The sequence below is a fragment of the Stenella coeruleoalba genome (genome assembly GCF_951394435.1).
Source record: "Stenella coeruleoalba genome assembly, chromosome: 18".
Classification (NCBI taxonomy): Eukaryota; Metazoa; Chordata; class Mammalia; order Artiodactyla; family Delphinidae; genus Stenella; species Stenella coeruleoalba.
The window spans coordinates 9,377,626-9,397,665 of NC_137164.1; the positions used below are offsets into that span (position 1 = coordinate 9,377,626).

Sequence of the window (20,040 nt, forward strand, 5' to 3'; positions counted from 1 at the left end):
GGCTAAAGGTCTCTAGCCCCGTCTCTTTAGGAGTGTTCCGGGTGTGGTCCTCCAAGATGGTCAGAAACCAGTCACCTGTTCCGGGGATCAGAGGCCAGCACCTCCGGGAGCAGCAGCTCCTCCTCTGCGGGGCCTGGGAAACGCTCCCCGTCTGTCTGGGAGTTTACAAAACAGATTCTGCAGAGCAGGGTGGAGAGCTATGCCACATGCACTTGTCTGGTATGTACTCACCCAACGTGGGGCCTTTCAAATATCACAGGCCATCCAGCAGGATGGCCCTACGGTGACTGGGGTGGGGGGGAGAGTGTAATTAGAAGTGCACGAGTGGCTGTCACCATGCCACAGCTGAGCCAGTGAAGGCCATGCCTCCCCTTTGCTGAGCTTCTCACTCTGGCTGCTCTTCTACCAAGTGGTCCTGCGGCAGCACAAATGCTGGCCCCTCTTCCAGCCCGGAACCCCACAAACTGTCCCTGGATGTCAGTGGAGGTGTGGGAGAGAAATGGTTAAGCGTGGACTGATCTCACTGTGCAAAGAAAATGAAGTAGTATGTGATGTTGATTAAGGGGGAAAGGATGTACGTGTGGGACCGTGTAACTTGTATAATATATATTTTCAATTGAGAAATAATTGATGTAGGACATTGTATAAGTTTAAGGTGTACGACATAATGATTTGATGTTTGTATATACTGTGAAATGATCACCACAATAAGTTTAGTTAACATCCATCTTCACACATAGTAATTTTTTTTCTTGTGATGGGAACTTTTAAGATCTACTCTCTTAGCAACTTTCAAATATGCGACACAGTATTGTTAACTATAGTCACCATGCTATACGTTACATCTCCAGAAAATAATTTTAAATAAGCAACAGACTCTAATAATGAGGGTTTCAGTGAAGAGTGTAAGTTCCTCTGGCAAATCGATAAAGGACGTCAGCCACAGTGGTCCAAAAGTAAAGAGCTATAAACAAAAGTCCAGGTGTTCTTGGGCTTCTTTAGTTTGGGAATTTCAGGCACAGTTTAAATTCACATATTCCTGTATCAGAGAAGTCAGATGAGGTATCCTTAGCTTTTTAACTGTTCCCAACAATTGCATCTAATCCAGATAAAATTTCTCTAGTGAGAATTAGTCCAAGTTGAAGCAAGGGTCATATGAGAGATTTCTGAGAAAACTGAAAGAAAGCAAATCAGCCCAGGGTGGAGGGGGAGAACTGGATGGTACGAAGCACTCACTCTCTGGAGCTAAGGGGCGTCTCGCGGCTCCTCCCTCTGCCTGCCCCATAGACGTGGGGTCCCCCTCGACCAGCCTAGGTCTTCTTCTCCTTACTGTCCCACTCTCGGGACCTCATACCTTCATATGCAGATGACTTTACATCTCTGTCTCCAGCTGAGGCCCCTGTCCAGCTCCACACCCGCACACCCAACTGCACCTGGACACTTCCACTGGCACTGGCCCCTCAGGCGCCTCAGCTCATCACTCCTTCCCCACTCAGACCCTGGCCGGACTCTCCTCACCTCCCTCCTCGGCTGTTTCCTGACTCAAGGACGGGCGTCACTACCACCCAGCTGCTCAAACCAGGAGAAGTCTGGTCCCCCTGAATTCTGAACAACAACAGCAATAATAATAGCACCGGTTATTCATAGGTTCTTGTGAGAATTAAGCGAGATCAATGTCAAGAGCTTAGTATACTAGTCAACATACACTAAACACTCACAAAATGGTAGCCATGGTAATCTATTATATATGTGGCAAAGCAAGGCATTTTTAAAAACATTGCTAATGTTTTTAAGAATGCAATAAAAATATCTAAAAAAATAGAGAGAGAGAAGTGAATAATATTAATAATATAAACTGCTACTTTTGCCCTGCTGTCCTATTTTGTAGTTTCTTGTGTATTCTTCCTGAAGTCATTTTAAGTAGCTGGTTGGAAAAGGTTACATAAGAGGCCATTAAAAACTATAAAGATCAGGAAAGCCCCATGATCAGTGGTTTCAGGGGCTCACTAGAGTTGGGCCCTGGGTAGCAGCTGTGCAGGGAGCTACTGACCAAGAAGTGGACGGCCTGGTGGTATCTGCCGGCTGGCAGCCCTGATGAAATGTGGATGCTCTAGCAACAGGAGGTATGAAGAGAGAGGACCTTTAAGATGGCGGAGGAGTAAGACATGGAGATCACTTTCCTCCCCACAAATACATCAAAGATACATCTACATGTGGAACAGCTCCTACAGGACACCCACTGAACACTGTCAGAAGACCTCAGACTTCCCAAAAGCCATGTGGCTGACAGGGTCTTGGTGCTCTGGCTGGCTGTCAGGCCTGAGCCTCTGAGGTGGGAGAGCCGAGTTCAAGACATTGGACCACCAGAGACGTCCCGGCCCCACATAATATCAATGAGCGAGAGCTGTCCCAGAGATCTCCATCTCAGTATTAAGACCCAGCTCCACTCAATGACCAGCAAGCTACAGTGCTAGACACCCTATGCCAAACAACTAGCAAGACAGGAACACAACCCCACCCATTAGCAGAGAGGCTGCCTAAAATTGTAATAAGTTCACAGACACCCCAAAACACACCACCGGACGTGGTCCTGCCCACCAGAAAGACAAGATCCAGCCTCATCCACCAGAGCACAGGTACCAGCACCCTCCACCAGGAAGCCTACACAACCCACTGAACCAACCTTACCCACTGGGAGCAGACAAAAAAACAACGGGAACTATGAACCTGCAGCCTGAGAAAAGGAGACCCCAAACACGGTAAGATAAGTAAAATGAGAAGACAAGAGAAATACGCAGCAGATGAAGTAGCAAGGTAAAAACCCAACAGACCAAACAAATGAAGAGGAAATAGGCAGTCTACCTGAAAAAGAATTCAGAGTAATGATAGTAAAGATGATCTAAAATCTTAGAAATAGAATGGAGAAAATATAAGAAATGTTTAATAAGGACCTAGAAGAACTAAAGAGCAAACAAACGATGAACAACACAATAAATGAAATTAAAAATTCTCTAGAAGGAATCAATAGCAGAATAACTGAGGCAGAAGAACAGATAAGTGGCCTGGAAGATAAAATAGTGGAAATAACTACTGCAGAGCAGAATAAAGAAAAAAAGAATGAAAAGAATTGAGGACAGTCTCAGAGACCTCTGGGACAACATTAAATACACCAACATTCGAATTATAGGGGTCCCAAAAGAAGAGAGAAAAAAAAGGGACTGAGAAAATATTTGAAGGGGTTATAGTTGAAAACTTTCCTAATATGGGAAAGGAAACAGTCAATCAAGTCGAGGAAGCACAGAGAGTCCCATACAGGATAAATCCAAGGAGAAACATGTGAAGACACATATTAATCAAGCTATCAAAAATTAAATACAAAGAAAAAATATTGAAAGCAGCAAGAGAAAAGCAACAAATAACATATAAGGGAATCCCCATAAGGTTAACAGCTGATCTTTCAGCAGAAACTCTGCAAGCCAGAGGGAGTGGCAGGACAATTTAAAGTGATGAAAGGGAAAGACCTAAAACCAAGATTCCTCTACCCATCAAGGATCTCACTGAGATTCAGTGGAGAAATTAAAACCTTTACAGACAAGAAAAAGCTAAGAGAATTCAGCACCACCAAATCAGCTTTACAACAAATGCTAAAAGAACTTTAGACAGGAAACACAAGAGAAGGATAAGACCTACAATAAAGAATGCAAAACAATTAAGAAAATGTAAAAGGAACACACATACCGATAATTACGTTAAATGTAAATGGATTAAATGCTCCAACCAAAAGACACAGACTGGCTGAATGGATACAAAAACAAGACCCATACATATGCCGTCTACAAGACACCCACTTCAGACTTAGGGACACATAAGACTGAAAGTAGGGGATGGAAAAAGATATTCCATGCAAATGGAAATCAAAAGAAAGCTGGAATAGCAATTCTCATATCAGACAAAATAGACTTTAAAAAAAAGACTAGTATAAGAGACAAAGAAGGACACTACATAATGATCAAGGAATCAATCCAAGAAGAAGAGATAACAACTGTAAATATTTATGCACCCAACATAAGAGCACCTCAATACATAAGGCAAATACTAACAGCCATAAAAGGGGAAATTGACAGTAACACAATCATAGTAAGGGACTTTAACACCCCACTTTCACCTATGGAAAGATCAAACAAAATGAAAATAAAGAAACACAAGCTTTAAATGACACATTACACAAGATGGAATTAATTGATATTTATAGGACATTCCATGCAATAACAACAGAATACACTTTCTTCTCAAGTGCTCATGGAACATTCTCCAGGATATATCATATCTTGGGTCACAAGTCAAGCCTCGGTAAATTTAAGAAAATTGAAATTGTATCAAGTATCTTTTCCGACCACAATGCTATGAGACTACATATCAATTACAGGAAAAAAAAAAAAACGGTAAAAAATACAAACACCGGGATGCTAAAGAATACGCTACTAAATAACCAAGAGATCACTGAAGGAATCAAAGAGGAAATCAAAAAATACTTAGAAACAAATGACAATGGAAACCTATGGGATGCAGCAAAAGCAGTTCTAATAGGGAAGTATATAGCAATAAAATCCTACCTCAAGAAATAAAAAAATCTCAAACAACCTAACCTTACACCTAAAGCAATTAGAGAAAGAAGATTAAAAAAAACACAAAGTTAGCCAATGGAAAGAAATCATAAAGATCAGATCAGAAATAAATAAAAAAGAAATGAAGGAAATGATAGCAAAGATCAATAAAACTTAAAGCTGGTTCTTTGAGAAGAAAAACCAAATTGATAAACCATTAGCCAGACTCATCAAGAAAAAAAGGGAGAAGACTCAAATCAACAGAATTAGAAATGAAAATGGAGAAGTATCAACTGACACTGCAGAAATACAAAGGATCATGAGAGATTACTACAAGCAACTCTATGCCAATAAAATGGACAACCTGGAAGAAATGGACAAATTCTTAGAAAAGTACAACCTTCCAAGACTGAACCAGGAAGAAATAGAAAATATAAACAGACCAATCACAAGTAATGAAATTGAAACTGTGATTAAAAATCTTCCAACAAACAAAAGCCCAGGACCTGATGGCTTCACAGGCGAATTCTATCAAACATTTAGAGAAGAGCTAACACCTATCCTTCTCAAACTCTTCCAAAATATAGCATAGGGAGGAACACTCCCAAACTCATTCTACGAGGCCACCATCACCCTGATAACAAAACCAGACAAAGATGTCACAAAAGAAGAAAACTACAGGCCAATATCACTGATGAACATAGATGCAAAAATCCTCAAAAAAATACTAGCAAACAGAATCCAACAGCACATTAAAAGGATCATACACCATGATCAAGGGGTTTATCCAAGACATGCAAGGATTCTTCAATATATGCAAATCAATGTGATACACCATATTAACAAACTGAAGGATAAAAACCATATGATCATCTCAATAGATGCAGAAAAAGGTTTCAACCAAATTTAACACTCATTTATGATTAAAACTCTCCAGAAAGTAGGCATAGAGGGAACTTACCTCAACATAATAAAGGCCATATATGACAAACCCACAGCCAACATCGTTCTCAACGGTGAAAAACTGAAACCATTTCTACTAAGATCAGGAACAAGACAAGGTTTCCCACCCTCACCACTATTATTCAATGTAGTTTTGGGAGTTTTAGCCACAGTAATCAGAGACAAAAAAGAAATAAAAGGATCCAAATCAGCAAAGAAGAAATAAAGCTGTCACTGTTTGCAGATGACATGATACTATACATAGAGAATCCTAAAGATGCTACCAGAAAACTACTAGAGCTAATCAATGAATTTGGTAAAGTAGAAGGATACAAAATTAATGCATAGAAATCTGCTGCATTTCTATACACTAATGATAAAAAATTGGAAAGAGAAATTAAGGAAACACTCCCATGTACCACTGCAACAAAGAGAATAAAATTCCTAGGAATAATCCTACCTAAGGAGACAAAACACTTGTATGAAGAAAACTATAAGACACTGAGGAAAGTAATTTAAGATGATACAAACAGACGGAGAGATATACCATGTTCTTGGATTGGAAGCATCAACATTGTGAAAATGACTATAGTACCCTAAGCAATCTACAGATTCACTGCAATCCCTATCAAACTACCAATGGCATTTTTCACAAAACTAGAAGAAAAAGTTTCACAATTTGTATGGAAATACAAAAGACCCCAAATAGCTAAAGCAATCTTGAGAAAGAAAAATGGAGCTGGAGGAATATGGCTTCCTAACTTCAGACTATACTACAAAGCTGTAGTAATCAAGACAGTATGGTACTGGCACAAAAACAGAAATCTAGATCAATGGAACAGGATAGAAAGCCCAGAGATAGACCCACGTACATATGGTCACCTTATCTTCGATAAAGGAGGCAAGAATATACAATGAAGAAAAGACAGCCTCTTTAATAAGTGGTGCTGGGAAAACTGGACAACTACATGTGAAAGAATGAAATTAGAACACTCCCTAACACCATACACAAAAATAAACTCAAAATGCATTAAAGACCTAAATGTAAGGCCAGACACTATAAAACTCTTAAAGGCAAACATAGGCAGAACACTCTATGACATAAATCACAGCAAGACCTTTTTTGACCCACTTCCTAGAGAAATAGAAATAAAAACAAAAATAAAGAAATGGGACCTAGTGAAACTTAAAAGTTTTGCATAGCAAAAGAAACCAGAAACAAGACAAAAAGACAACCCTCAGAATGGGAGAAGATATTTGCAAATGAAGCAAGTGACAGAGGATTAATCTCCAAAATATACAAGCAGCTGATTCAGCTCAATATCAAAAAAACAAACAACCCAATCCAAAAATGGGCAGAAGACCTAAATAGACATTTCTCCAGAGAAGATATACAGATTGCCAACAAATACATGAAAGGATGCTCAACATCACTAATCATTAGAGAAATGCAACAGAAAACTACAATGAGGTGTCACCTCACACCAGTCAGAATGGCCATCATTAAAAAATCCACAAACAATAAATGCTGGAGAGAGTGTGGAGAAAAGGGAACCCTCCTACACTATTGGTGGGAATGTAAATTGATACAGCCACTATGGAGAATAGTAGGAGGTTCCTTAAAAAACTAAAAATAGAACTACCATATGACCTAGCAATCCCACTACCAGGCATATACCCTGAGAAAACCATAACTCAGAGTCATGTACCACAATGTTCACTGCAGCAGTATTTACAATAGCCAGGACACTGAAGCAACCTAAGTGTCCAACGACAGATGAATGGATAAAGAAGATGTGGCACATATATACAATGGAATATTACTCAGCCATAAAAAGAAATGAAATTGAGTTATTTGTAGTGAGATGGATGGACCTAGAGTATGTCATACAGAGTGAAGTAAGTCAGAAAGAGAAAAACAAATACTGTATGCTAACACATACATATGGAATCTAAAAAAAAAAAAAAAAAATGCTTTGAAGAACTTAGGGCAGGCCAGGAATAAAGATCCAGACGTAGAGAGTGGACTTAAGGACACGGGGAGGGGGAAGGGTAAGCTGGACCGAAGTGAGAGAGTGGCATGGACATATACACTACCAAATGTAAAATAGATAGCTAGTGGGAAGCAGCCGCATAGCACAGGGAGATCAGCTCGGTGCTTTGTGACCACCTAGAGGGGTGGGGTAGGGAGGGTGGGAGGGAGATGCAAGAGGGAGGGGATATGGGGCTATAAGTATATGTATAGCTGATTCACTTTGTTATACAGCAGAATCTAACACAATAATATAAAGCAATTATACCCCAATAAAGATATTAAAAAATATATAGAAAGGTCAATGTTTTTCATGTGGGAAATCCCCTATGTTTGACCCTTCCATGTCTGTACTTGTCTGTACTCCATGGCTGCTCCCATTCTATACAGGCTACCTTGGGGTGAGGTTTGTGGTGGCAGGTAGGGGTGGGGATGAAGATGCCTTTCCTGCACATTAAATTAGTTATAAAAACAAAAGTGAAAGTTGAAAATAACCACATCAAAATTTCATGTGTTCTTGTCTGGGTAATTCCTACTGGCATTTTAGGGTCATTTTCCCAGGAAACTGTCTCTGAAGCTCTTTCCCCCTTAGCTATCCTGTACTTACAGTGATTACATCATTTGTCCAAGTAAATCATTACTCATTTGTCAACCTAGGCACCGTGGGCATTTGGGGACAGATAATTCCTTGGGGCGGCGGGTGCTACCTTGTGCATTGTGGGAGGTTAGCAGCATCTCTGGCCCCACCCACTAGATGCCAGTAGCATCACCACAGGTGTGACAAGCAAAAACGTTCCCAGACCTCCAGACAGGGCAAACTGCTGCCCCATCTCGGGTTGAGAATCACAGCATTAGCCTGAGATCTCAGGGTGAGGATTCTGTCTCATTTGTCTCCATAGTAAAGTAAGGCCCTCAAGAGACAGCCTTGATGAAATGAATTGAAGGAACAGTTGACAAAGTACCGCTACTCTCCAACAGTAAATCAGTTCTAAACACTTCACAAAAGAACAAAGTGTGCTTTAAACTCTTACTTTAATATGATTATTTGTTTACAGTTGAGGTCCATGAAGGCACAAATGCAATGAGAATTTCTAACCTTGGGACTTACAAGTTAAATTCAGAACATCACAAGGCAACGTAAACATCTCGGGAAGAATTACCTTTAAAGGAGGACATGAAAAACACTCCAAATTGTGTTTCACAAAAAGACCTAAGCTCTCTTTGGAAACTCCAGAAGCAGCCTGTGTGGCTTTGAATCCTAGCAGTGCTATTTACTAACTGTAAATCGACAAGTTATTTCATACCTCTGTGCCTCTGTTTCCTCATCTGTAAAATGGGAATGATGTTAGAGCCTATCTTATAGGGTTGTTATGAGAACTAAATGAGTAAATATTTGTACAATACTTAGAGTCATGCTTGGTGAGCACTTTGTGTTCTAAAGAAATGAAATCACCCCTTATTGGGATTTGTATTTAATTTATAGATTCAGAATTTCAAAATGACCATGATTATCATGTAACCACCTATATCCTTCTCCCAATGATTTGTCTATGGTTTCAGTCTAGGTAATTGTCACAAATTGTGTTATATGACATAACACAATATATAACATTGTACATTTTCTGTGATATCCTTAAAGGGAAAATTTAAAGTATATTATCCATTTTCATAGATTACCATTATTTAAAATTAATAATATTACTTAAATAACTCAAATCAAATATGTGCCTTTGTGTGTAGAGGTAAACTGTAAAAATCACTTTTGTCAGCATTCTTTCTTACCCTCTCCCTCATCCCACATTATAATCCATTGTCATTAGTTGTCCTTTTAAATACAAAGGGCAGTGACAGATGCACTATAATCCTAATCAATTCCATATCTCCATGAAACAGTACTGAACAAGGTGAATGCCCTTGTCTTATACATGTTGTGATTAGTTACTATTTATTAACAACATAAGTTAGGCAGATCTAACATTAAATTAGAAATTCAGAGATCATCTTGGGCATCAAGGCCCTATGTTAGCAGTCTGAGAAAATGTCCCAAACCAAAATGCTAATAGAACATGCCACTTCTTAAAAATCTCATTCAGGAGCTTTGATTTGCTGCAATTTGCCTTAAAGGTGACAAACTTTGCAAGGTATTGTGATACCTTGGCTCTGCCTCCATTTTGAGATGGTTAGTTTCATCCAGGTACTTAGACTTGCAATTAGCTTTTCATTACTCACAGGGGAAATTATTTTTCAATTACAAATTCAATCAAAACACATAAAAACAGAATTATAGTTGTGGTTGCTAAGTAACAGAGACTGCACTGTTCTGACTTGCAGTAACAAATATTTACAGACGGCTACTGTGTACTGGCGCTGTCAAGAGTTGCAGAAGCAATGGTGGGGCATGGTCACCATTCTGGAGGTTCACACCTTCACTAAAGACAGCAAACCTGTCTGGTTTCCGAGACCTGAACATGAGAGCCACACATCCACATATGCCCAGCCAGGTGTCGGTCCTCCCAGCCACGGACATCCTTAGTACAATCTATTTTTTCAAGCCAATGAAAAGTTAACACTGCTCAACAACTCTTCAAGAGTAAATCGGGACCCAGGATATTAATTGTCTGTCCACACAGGAGAGAAACTTCCAGACAAAAAAAAGTGAGTAAAATTCTTGTGGGTAACATTTACAGGAGACCTTCAGCTCTCTTGTTTTCATTTGCCTACCTGGCAGAAGCTAAGTGCCCTCTGGCTATGATTCCCGTTAGGATTCTGCATTAGCTCAGCATTTCAAATATGCATGAGAAATGTAGAGCCCACAAAGCTTTAAAAATAAAACATGAGACCAGCTCTATTACTGTGTCTGCAGTGCACGAGGAAGAAAATGAATAAAATCACAACCCCTTATTGCTCTCCAGGCATTAATCATAATATACCATGTGAGTGGGTGAGTGTCTAATTAACTGCTCATCAATCTCAAAGTTTTACAAGTGCTGTCACTGCCCTCAGGCTGGAAGTCTTCCTTCAGCCTGCTTTCTGGAAATCTTGTCTGGAAGGAACTCATAAGGGAAGGCAAAGAAATTCCATGGGTGTTCCCTTCAGCCAAGCTACCTCCATCTCTGCCCTACCTACTCTGCCTGTTTCTTTTGATCACCCCGCTGTGACTACTCCTTTGGCCTCTGTTCTACCCACTGCTCCTGCGCCCTGAGAATTTCAGCTCACATACCTCCAGCCAAATGCTTTTCTTATTTCATAATATTTTTGGAGACATAGCCGTCCTAAGAATTATTCCAATGATAACAACCTCCTGCCACTCTAACCAATTTTACACAAGCTGGGCCCTTATCAAGAGCACTGTGGTGTCTGGCGTTGTTGCATTCCCACATGTTTATGCAGTACTGTCTTTTGGGTACGTCTGTATGAATCCTGCTATGGGCTGAATCAGAAATGGGTCATGGGTTCTACAAGAGAAGACTTCCTAATTTTTCTGGCTGACACTACCTTATTATGCAGAACTTTTTATCTTGAAATGATTTCTATACTGGCTAATCTATATCATGGCTGAAAGTTTTTTTTTTTTTAAAGTCGACTTGGATGGAAAAGTCCAGAACTTAGTCAAGGCACCTTAGATCACATGCAGCAGGGAGTAGATAAAGCTTTACCACCCATGTGTTTGAGATTCAAAGCTTTACCCACTCAGATACATACGTCATCCAATGAATAGAACTGCACAATCAGAAGCGGTTTGCTCCTACAATCCTGATTTAAAAATATGGAATGAAATTTTCATTCTTGGTTTACAATGTAATCCTTGATTTATATTTTAAAAGTCTACGCGTAAGCTACTAGAACTAATGAGTAAGTGTAGAAAGACTGCAGGATGCAAATGAACAATATACAACAACAACAACAAAAAATACTAGCAATGAACAATTGGAGACCGAAACAATAAAAAACAGTACTATTTAGAATAGCACCACGAAACATGAAATTTTTAAGTACTTTCAAGTACGCGTATTACCCATATGCTGAAAACTACAAGTTAGGGTTAAAAAAAAAAAATCAAAAGAGACCTAAACAGAGACATGTACCATGTTTATGAATCAGAAGTTTTGTTACTGTTAAGGTATCAATTCTTCCCTAACTGATCTATAGCGTCAACACAATCCAAATCAATACTCCGGTAGGAGTTTAAACATTGATATCAACAAGCTGTTTTTAAATTTATATGGAAAGGCAGAGGAACTAAAATAGCCAAAACAATCCTGGCAAAGAAGAACAAAGTTGGAGGACTCACGCTACTGGATTCCAAGACATACACAAAGCTAAGTAATCAAGTGCCATATTTGTGAAAGGATAGACACATAGATAAATGGAACAGAACAGAGAGTCCAGAAATAGACTCATGCATATATGGTCAACTGATTTACAATATAAGTGCAAAGGCAATTCAATGAAGAAAGTATAGTCTTTTCAACATGGTGGTCAACCAATGGGATATTGCTAAGCAAAAAATGAATCTTGAGCCATACTTTTTATCTTCTAAAAAATTAACTTGAAATGGATCAACTTACACATAAAACATAAAACTGAAATTTCCAGAAGAAAAACAAAGGAGAAAATAGTTGTGACCTTACATTAGGCAAAATTTCTTAGGTGTGACATTAAAAACATGAAAAAAAAAATGATAAACTGCACTCCAATAAAATTCAAAACTTCTGCGAAAGACATTGTTAAGAGATTGAAAAAATGAGCTACAGACTGGCAAAAAATATAAAAACTCAATAAGAAAACAAACAACCAAATTTTAAAAATAGGCAAAAACCTCAGACACTTTACTAGAGAAGATATATGAATGGCAAATAAGCACATGAAAAGACACTCAACACCATTACTCATTAAGGACATACAAAGTTAAATCACAATGAGAAACACTAGACACCTATTAGAATGGTTAAAAACAAAACAAAACAAAAACTGACAACACCGAGTACCAACAAAGATGTGGAGCAATTGGAACTCTCATACATCGTTGGTGGTAATACAAAATGGTATGGTCACTTTGGAAATGTTTGGTGGTCTCTGATAAAGTTCAAATATACTTATCATATGCACCCCACAATCTCATTCCTAGGAAGTTACCCAAAAGAAATGAGCACTTATGTACACACAAAAACTTGAATATGAATGTTTATAGGGGTGTTATAGCCACCCAAAGTGGCAACAACTCAAATGTTCTTCATCTGGTGAATGGATAGACAAATTGTAGTATATCCACACAACGGAATACTACTGAGCAATTATATTGATTGATACACGCAACACGGATGAATCTTAGGTGCATTAGTGAAACAAAGGCAGACTCGAAAGGCTACATACTGTTTGATTTCACTTATATAGCATTCTGGAAAAGGCAAAACTATGGGTACAAGAACCAGATCAGTGGTTGCCAAGGGTTGAGAGCAGGTTGATGACAAAGGTGAACCAGGGAGTTTTTTTAGGTGATGGAGCTGTTCTATATCTTGGTTGTGGTGGTGGTTACATGATTGTAGGCATTTATCAAAACTCAAAGAACTGTACACTGAAAATAGTGAATTTTGCTTTATAAATATACAGAACACCTTGACTTAAAGAAAATATAGATTTAAAAATTCAACTGGGATGATTTCACTTATATATGGAATCTAAAAAACAAAATAAGCAAATATATCTAAACAGAAACAGAGTCATAGATACAGGAAACAAATAGGTGGTGGCCAGATGCGAGGGGGGTGGAGGGAGGAGAGAAATAGGTAAGGGAGATTAAGGGGTACAAATCTTCGTTTACAGAATTATGAGTCACAGGTATAAAATGTACAGTATGGGGAATACAGTCAATAATTATGTAATATCTCTGTATGGCGACAGATGACAACCAAACTTACTGTGTGATCATTTTGAAATGTATAGAAATATAGCATCACTATGTTATATACCAGGAACTAACATAGAGTTGTAGGTCAATTATACTTCAAAAACAAACAAACTTACAGAAAAAAGATCAGATCTGTGGCTACCTGAGGTGGGGGGAGGGGGGATTGGATGAAGGTGATCAAAAGGTACAAACTTCCAGTTATAAGATAAATAAGTAGTAGAGATGTAATGTACAAAATGATAAAGATAATTATACTGCTGTATGTGTCACATATCTGAACACTGTTGAGAGTAAATCATAAGAGTTCTCATCACAAGGAAAATTTTATTTTTCTATTTCTTTAATGTTGTATCTATATGAGATGGTGAATGTTCACTAAACCTATTGTGGTAAACATCTCATGATTATGTAAGTCTAACCATTATGCTGTACACTTTAAACGTATACAGTGCTGTATGTCAATTATATCTCAATAAAACTGGGGGGAAAAACAACAAAAGCCATGATTAGAGAATCAAAGATCTATGAGTATTCAAGAAAATTCAATTGGGAGAACGATAATGTAATATAACACAATTAACAATAAAAATTATTTCTTTTAAAAAATGCCACCTTACTAGTAAAAATACTCTTGGTTAAAACTAAGAGGGAAAACTCAGGATGAGGTGGTGGTGCAATAGTTCTGAGTTGGATGAAGCCTTGGTGTGCATCAGACATGCTGAGAAGAAAACACTGCTTTTCCAATTCATTGCCTTTAAAGAATTACAACCAGGACTTCCCTGGTGGTGCAGTGGTTAAGAATCTGCCTGCCAATGCAGGGGACACAAGTTCGAGCCCTGGTCCGGGAAGATTCCACATGCCGCGAAGCAACTAAGCCTGCATGCCACAACTACTGAGCCTGCGCTCTAGAGCCCTTGAGTGGCAACTACTGAGACCGCGTGCCGCGTCTACTGAAGACTGTGCACCTAGAGCCCGTGCTCCGCAACAAGAGAAGCCACCACGATGAGAACCCCGTGCACTGCAACACGGAGTAGCCCCCACTCGCCGCAACTAGAGAAAGCCTGCATGCAGCAACAAAGACCCAGCGCAGCCAAAAATAAAATAAAATAAATTTATATATATATATATAAAAAAAAGAATTACAATCAAACTACCCATTCTTCTCGTAAACGCTCACAAATGGCATTTTGTGCTTGTTTGTTTTTGAGTCCAAATAGCCAGTTCCTGCAATTTGTGATTTAAAGAGTTCTTTGCTCTTCTACCCACTTAAGCAAACCCACAGTAATGCTCTTCTTCAACATTCAGAGATCATTCCTTAACGCAAATCTACCTTCATATAGGAATCCCAGAGTAACCAGCTTATGAACGCAGAAATATATATGTCTACAGAATCAGCAAGCCTATGGCTATTTATATACTATTCTAATATATATCGGTGTGTCCTTATCTTGACAAAAGTTTTCCTCATCATTACTTTCCTCTTAAACTATCTTTTCTTTTCTTTTTTTTTGGCTGTGTTGGGTCTTCATTGCTGCGCACGGGCTTTCTCTAGAGCACAGGCTCATTAGCTGTGGTGCACGGGCTTAGTTGCTCTGCGGCATGTGGGATCTTCCTGGACCAGGGCTCGAACCCATGTTCCCTGCATTGGCAGGCGGATCCTTAACCACTGCGCCAGGGCTCAAATCCATGTCCCCTACGTTGGCAGGCAGATTCTTAACCACTGTGCCACCAGGGAAGTCCCTAAACTACCGTCTTTTCTATGTCAAATGCAGAATGTATGAGAAAAAACTGTTGGACTGCAAGTTATGAGGACTGCAGTTTTAAAGTCAGTTTAGCCCATAACTAGCTCTGTAGCCTTGGAAAAATGACTCACCTCCTGTAAGTAATATTTATTTTCAGCTCTGACCTCTCACCAGGGCTTTAGTTAGGAAACTTCAAATTCCTACAGACACATAGAACCTCTCATGCACATTTAATTGTTCAGAGATATTGATTACATTGGTATCTTTTATTATTACTTAAATTATAATTATTTTATTTGATCATTTATGCTTCATTTCTTCAGTTAGATTTCTCCAACCAGATTAGACACTCTCTGAGGGGAGGGAGTTATTCATCTTTGTCTTCTTATATCATCTATTACATAGTGAAGGCTCAAATATTTCAGGTTGCAGATATAACTACTTGAGCTTACATATTCTAGTTTGCTGATATAATCATTTGTCTTTGCAAAAAATACAGCTGAGTTTGACATACTCATGGAGCTCTACAGGGCCCTCCCTGACCATTCATGCTCTGGTCCCCCACAATGCCTTCTCCCACTAACCCACCCACACCCCATCACTGTCTATAGCCTCAGTTTGTTTTACTTTTTTAACATAGCTTAACACTCTCTGAGATAATCTCTCCTCTCCCTCTTTTTCTCTCACTCATTCTCTCTTTTTCCCAATCTATTGTCTGAAGCTTCCCACTAGGATTTAAGCTCCATGACTGATCATGGTCACCATAATATACTTACAGCCTGGACCCATGCCTGGCATATAGTAGGTACTCAATAAGTACTTACTGAATTGTTGTTGAACTCGCCGCTCAATATAGTGATAACTATTAGACATTGAACAATCAAAGAAGCAAAAATACTTCACATGATTTACCTGTAAAGAGGTTCTACAAGGTCTTTTTCAAGAAAATCATGATCGTTCTTGACAGCCACAATGTTGATGGGAAATTGTGAGTCTGAAAGAGACAAAGAGAGACAAAGGAGTTTATATGCCTTGTTTTATCTGAATGGGCACCAATATCTTCAGGCCACCATGTTTCTGTACTCATGGCTCATCTTAACAGCAGTTACTCCCCATTGACAGGTGTGTTGGTAATGTTTACAGAGCAGAAATTTTTACTTTTATCCCAATAAATGCTTTTAAGAATACAAAAAAGTGTGAAATATGAAAATAACCAAGTGTTTGACCTTGGATAGGACTGCATACCAAGTGCCTGCATTTTTATAGCTCATCACTGTCACAGACTTTTGCCTGTACGGAGAACTTTCCCACTCTCACCATCCACCTAAGGTGGAGGTTGCTGACTTCTGTCCTGATCAGTTCATGAAATACTTAGTTTGGCAGATTTTTTTTTTTCCTTCAGAAAGGAAAATACCGGAAGTATTTTATTTTGTAACAAAATCTTGAGTCACTTTGGAGTGTCAGCAAAATACTCAAACAACTGATTCTATCCAATAAAAAAGGAGAAATTCCAACATTGTAACTTTTCTCCCACAGACTACTCATGCCAGATTTGGAGGTCATGGGCAATGCTCAGGTCACAGTGTTAATTTTAGGTACCTCATTTGTGGAGGTAAAAATCTCGAGATCATTGGAATAAAGTCCATGGCCAAATCTAACCATCAATGTTGGTCCATTATCATCATCATCATCCTACCATTCTTTCTCTTTCTCGTCTTATATTTGACATTTGTCAATCATAATAAATCTAAGGGTACCAATTTTCTTATTGCAAGTTGAAAAGAGAAACAATTCCTCTTCTGGTGAAAAAAAGTGAATTCCAGAGTGAATTCTAGACAATTCCTGAATGTAGACTGTCTCATTCTGCTAGAGAAGGAGTTAATGTGTAGTCATGAGGAACACAGACATGGAAGCCCAGTTGCTCTGGCTTTAAGTCGTGGCTCTGCTACTCACTAGCTGTAGACTGTGGGCAAATCACTTAACCTCCTCTGGGACTCTGTTTCCTCATCTGTAAAATGGGGATGATGATAATTATAATACCTCCCCTATGGTGTTGTGAATATTAAATGAATAGTACATGTACAGTGTTTTGAACAGTAGCTGGCACATAGTAAGCTCTATAAAAGTATTTGTTCTTATTCTTATTACATCCATTAAATGCATACGGCTTAAACACAATATGACAAGCCCATCCCACTTATGAGATATCTTTACTTCTTAGTCATTTATAGACTCTTCACATTTAAATTGGATAGTATTTTGAGTGCACATTACAGTAGAAAATCTATCTCATGAAGGAGCATTCTGACTCTTCTACTTTATAATCTTGTAAAAGTCACTTAACCTTTTTGGGTCTCTCATAATCAGTGCATTGCTGGTGGGGGTGGGGGAATAGCAGCTGCTTAGACCAAAACTGTAAGACCCTCCTCCTTGTCTAAAAGGCTATGGTTTTTTGAAAGCTTTTATCAGAGACCTTAGACTTCACAGCACATTCAGAATTTAAGTGAGACAAGTAGAAGGTTTTTTGTTTGTTTGTTTTTTAATATAAAACTGAGCTTCTAGGTGAATAGATGAGATTCACCAGTGAGTAAAGGTTAATTTTGTTGATTCTTTCCATCCCACATGAATTTTACGTCATCAGGAACAGAAGTCTATACTGTCTAGTGTGCTACATATGCTCAGTTTACCCCTAAAGATTCACTCTCCACTTTTTTGTAAACTGCTTTGTGCCCCAGGATCAGCTGTGGATGGCATTCAAGGGGATCCATGCCCTCTGCTTCCTTTTGTGTTTGGCCAATGGGAAGCCCTGGCTGGAGGTGGAGGGAGGGAGGAGTGTGAGGTCAGGGCATTTACTCTCCTGGTTGTCTCCAGGGGAGGCGGCCATCACCAGCTGCGTCCTCCACTCCTAGGGCCTGCTCTGAGATCCTCTCTCCTTCTGGGTTCTGGCACCCTCTCCCTCCATTTATGGCTTTGGGCCTAGGGTAGTGACAGCTGTGCTGCTACAAGCTCTGGGCTCCTGGACTGTTCCTCGTGGTTTCCTATGTCCTGCCCACATCTTTGCAATGAACACTTTTAGAAATAAATCCCCCTCAGATTGTCTTGAGTATGCTTACTGCTGGGATCCTGACTAATTCACTATACGACTATCCAGGAAGCAGATGCTTTGGTTATAATTTTAGGTATCAGTAAGATAAAGGTGAGTACGTTTATTAACTGTCAAAACATCAATGGAAGTAAGTATGATGCTGGCAATAGAAGCACCTTACTTAAAACCCTGAAAAATAACATCCAATCCATGTTACATCTTAAGCATTTTCAGGTTAAGTAAACAGAACTCAAGAAAAGTCTCAAGATAAATTAGTTTTGTGATTTCTAGGAAATTTATCAACAATTCATTTATTGTACTTTCAAGAAAACAGAGAGTGAAGAAAAAACACGGAAAGGGATAAGGAAGGAAGTGCAGAAAAGCTGCTGTTGGCAGAACACTGGAAGGAAGAGGCAGAGCTGGGATCGGCGGTAGAGGTGAGAAGCAGAAAGAGCAAAGCAAGAAGTAAAGAAGGGAGAAGCGGGGAGGGACCAAAGGTGAGGCAGGCTCAGGAAGCAAGCCTCATTTCTAAATCGGCATCAGGATAAGCCCTGGGCATTGCAAAGGTGGAGGCAAGGAGGAAAAATGGTTGAGAAAGATTTGGAAGTCAAAACACACCACAGGACATATTCTGAATTTATTCTCTTTATAAAGAGAGAAGAAAAGCCCAACTTACCCTCATATAACTGAGCGTACTGCGGAAACCCGGCAGCACGGAGCCAGTCACATGCTTCCTTCGCCTCAATTTCTGAAAAATACAACAAAGGGAAATGTGTGAGTCCAACGGCCACCCACTGGTCTCTACCTCCGCAATGAATGAGGAACTGGTGAGCACTGTGCATGTTATTACAAAGCAAAATTGTTCTCACGTAAGTCTGTGTAAGTAGCCTACCCAGAAATGGGTATAAAGTGAACAGGTATCACAAAGGTACTTGTTACGTGTCTGCTAAGCTTATCTTCAATGCTGATCCATAAGTATTTGGATAATAGCAAAACCACAGACTACAGAACACAAAGGCTGGGTTTCAGGGAGGGAAAAATGTCTTATTTATACACTAGGGAAACAGGGGACTAAGGAGAAGGTGGGAAAACTTCCTTATGATTTCTTTTTAATAAATTGTTTTAAACTTTCAAAGATAAAGCTAAGACTATTTATTCTACATTCCTTTATTCTTTTACTCTGGGGATAATGAAAGAACGAATACAACTGGGCAGTTTGTGAAAATGTATTTTCTCATAAAGAGAGGTATTAACAAAAATCCAGTGTGTTACTATTTCTTTAATTTTACTAATGGCTTTAATTCCAAATGCCTTGTAATAAGATGTGCATTCATCAAGCACATTCTAATGATTTTCAAGCTGCTGAGTGCTGCATGGAACAGTAAAGCTGGTTACCTGGAACTGAGACATGTGTTTGATGGCGCTGCTAGAATCTCTGAGGGCCAGCCCCAAGAGGTTGATATGGCCTTTGGGTGACCGATTTTGGTGTGGACATACCAAGAGTGCACGGGACCACCTGCCTGGAGAACTTGGGAGGGAGATGGGGAGAGTCTACAGTATGTGAACCCGGTCACTTTTCGACCTTGTGAATCCTGGATCACTTCCCAACCACAACTCTGTTAGATAAATATGAATGCAGGGGAAAAGAAGTTCATCTGTCAAAAGTCCAGTTTCTCCAAACAAAATTAAACAGCCGATTACAACAGGTCTCTACCCAGGCCTCTTCC

General features: G+C 39.3%; 1 protein-coding gene across 7 annotated transcripts in view; it reads right to left on the reverse strand.

Moving 5' to 3' along the window:
* STARD13 (StAR related lipid transfer domain containing 13) overlaps positions 1–20,040 on the reverse strand; it is a 383,423-nt gene that overhangs the window by 48,464 nt on the left and 314,919 nt on the right. For all 7 annotated transcript variants that reach the window (XM_079903299.1, XM_079903298.1, XM_079903297.1 and 4 more), the window contains 2 exons: positions 18,990–19,061; positions 16,141–16,222 (listed from right to left, as the gene is read on the reverse strand). In XM_079903299.1, the coding sequence (XP_079759425.1) occupies positions 16,141–16,222; positions 18,990–19,061 (154 nt within the window). The remainder of the gene's footprint in view (positions 1–16,140; positions 16,223–18,989; positions 19,062–20,040) is intronic.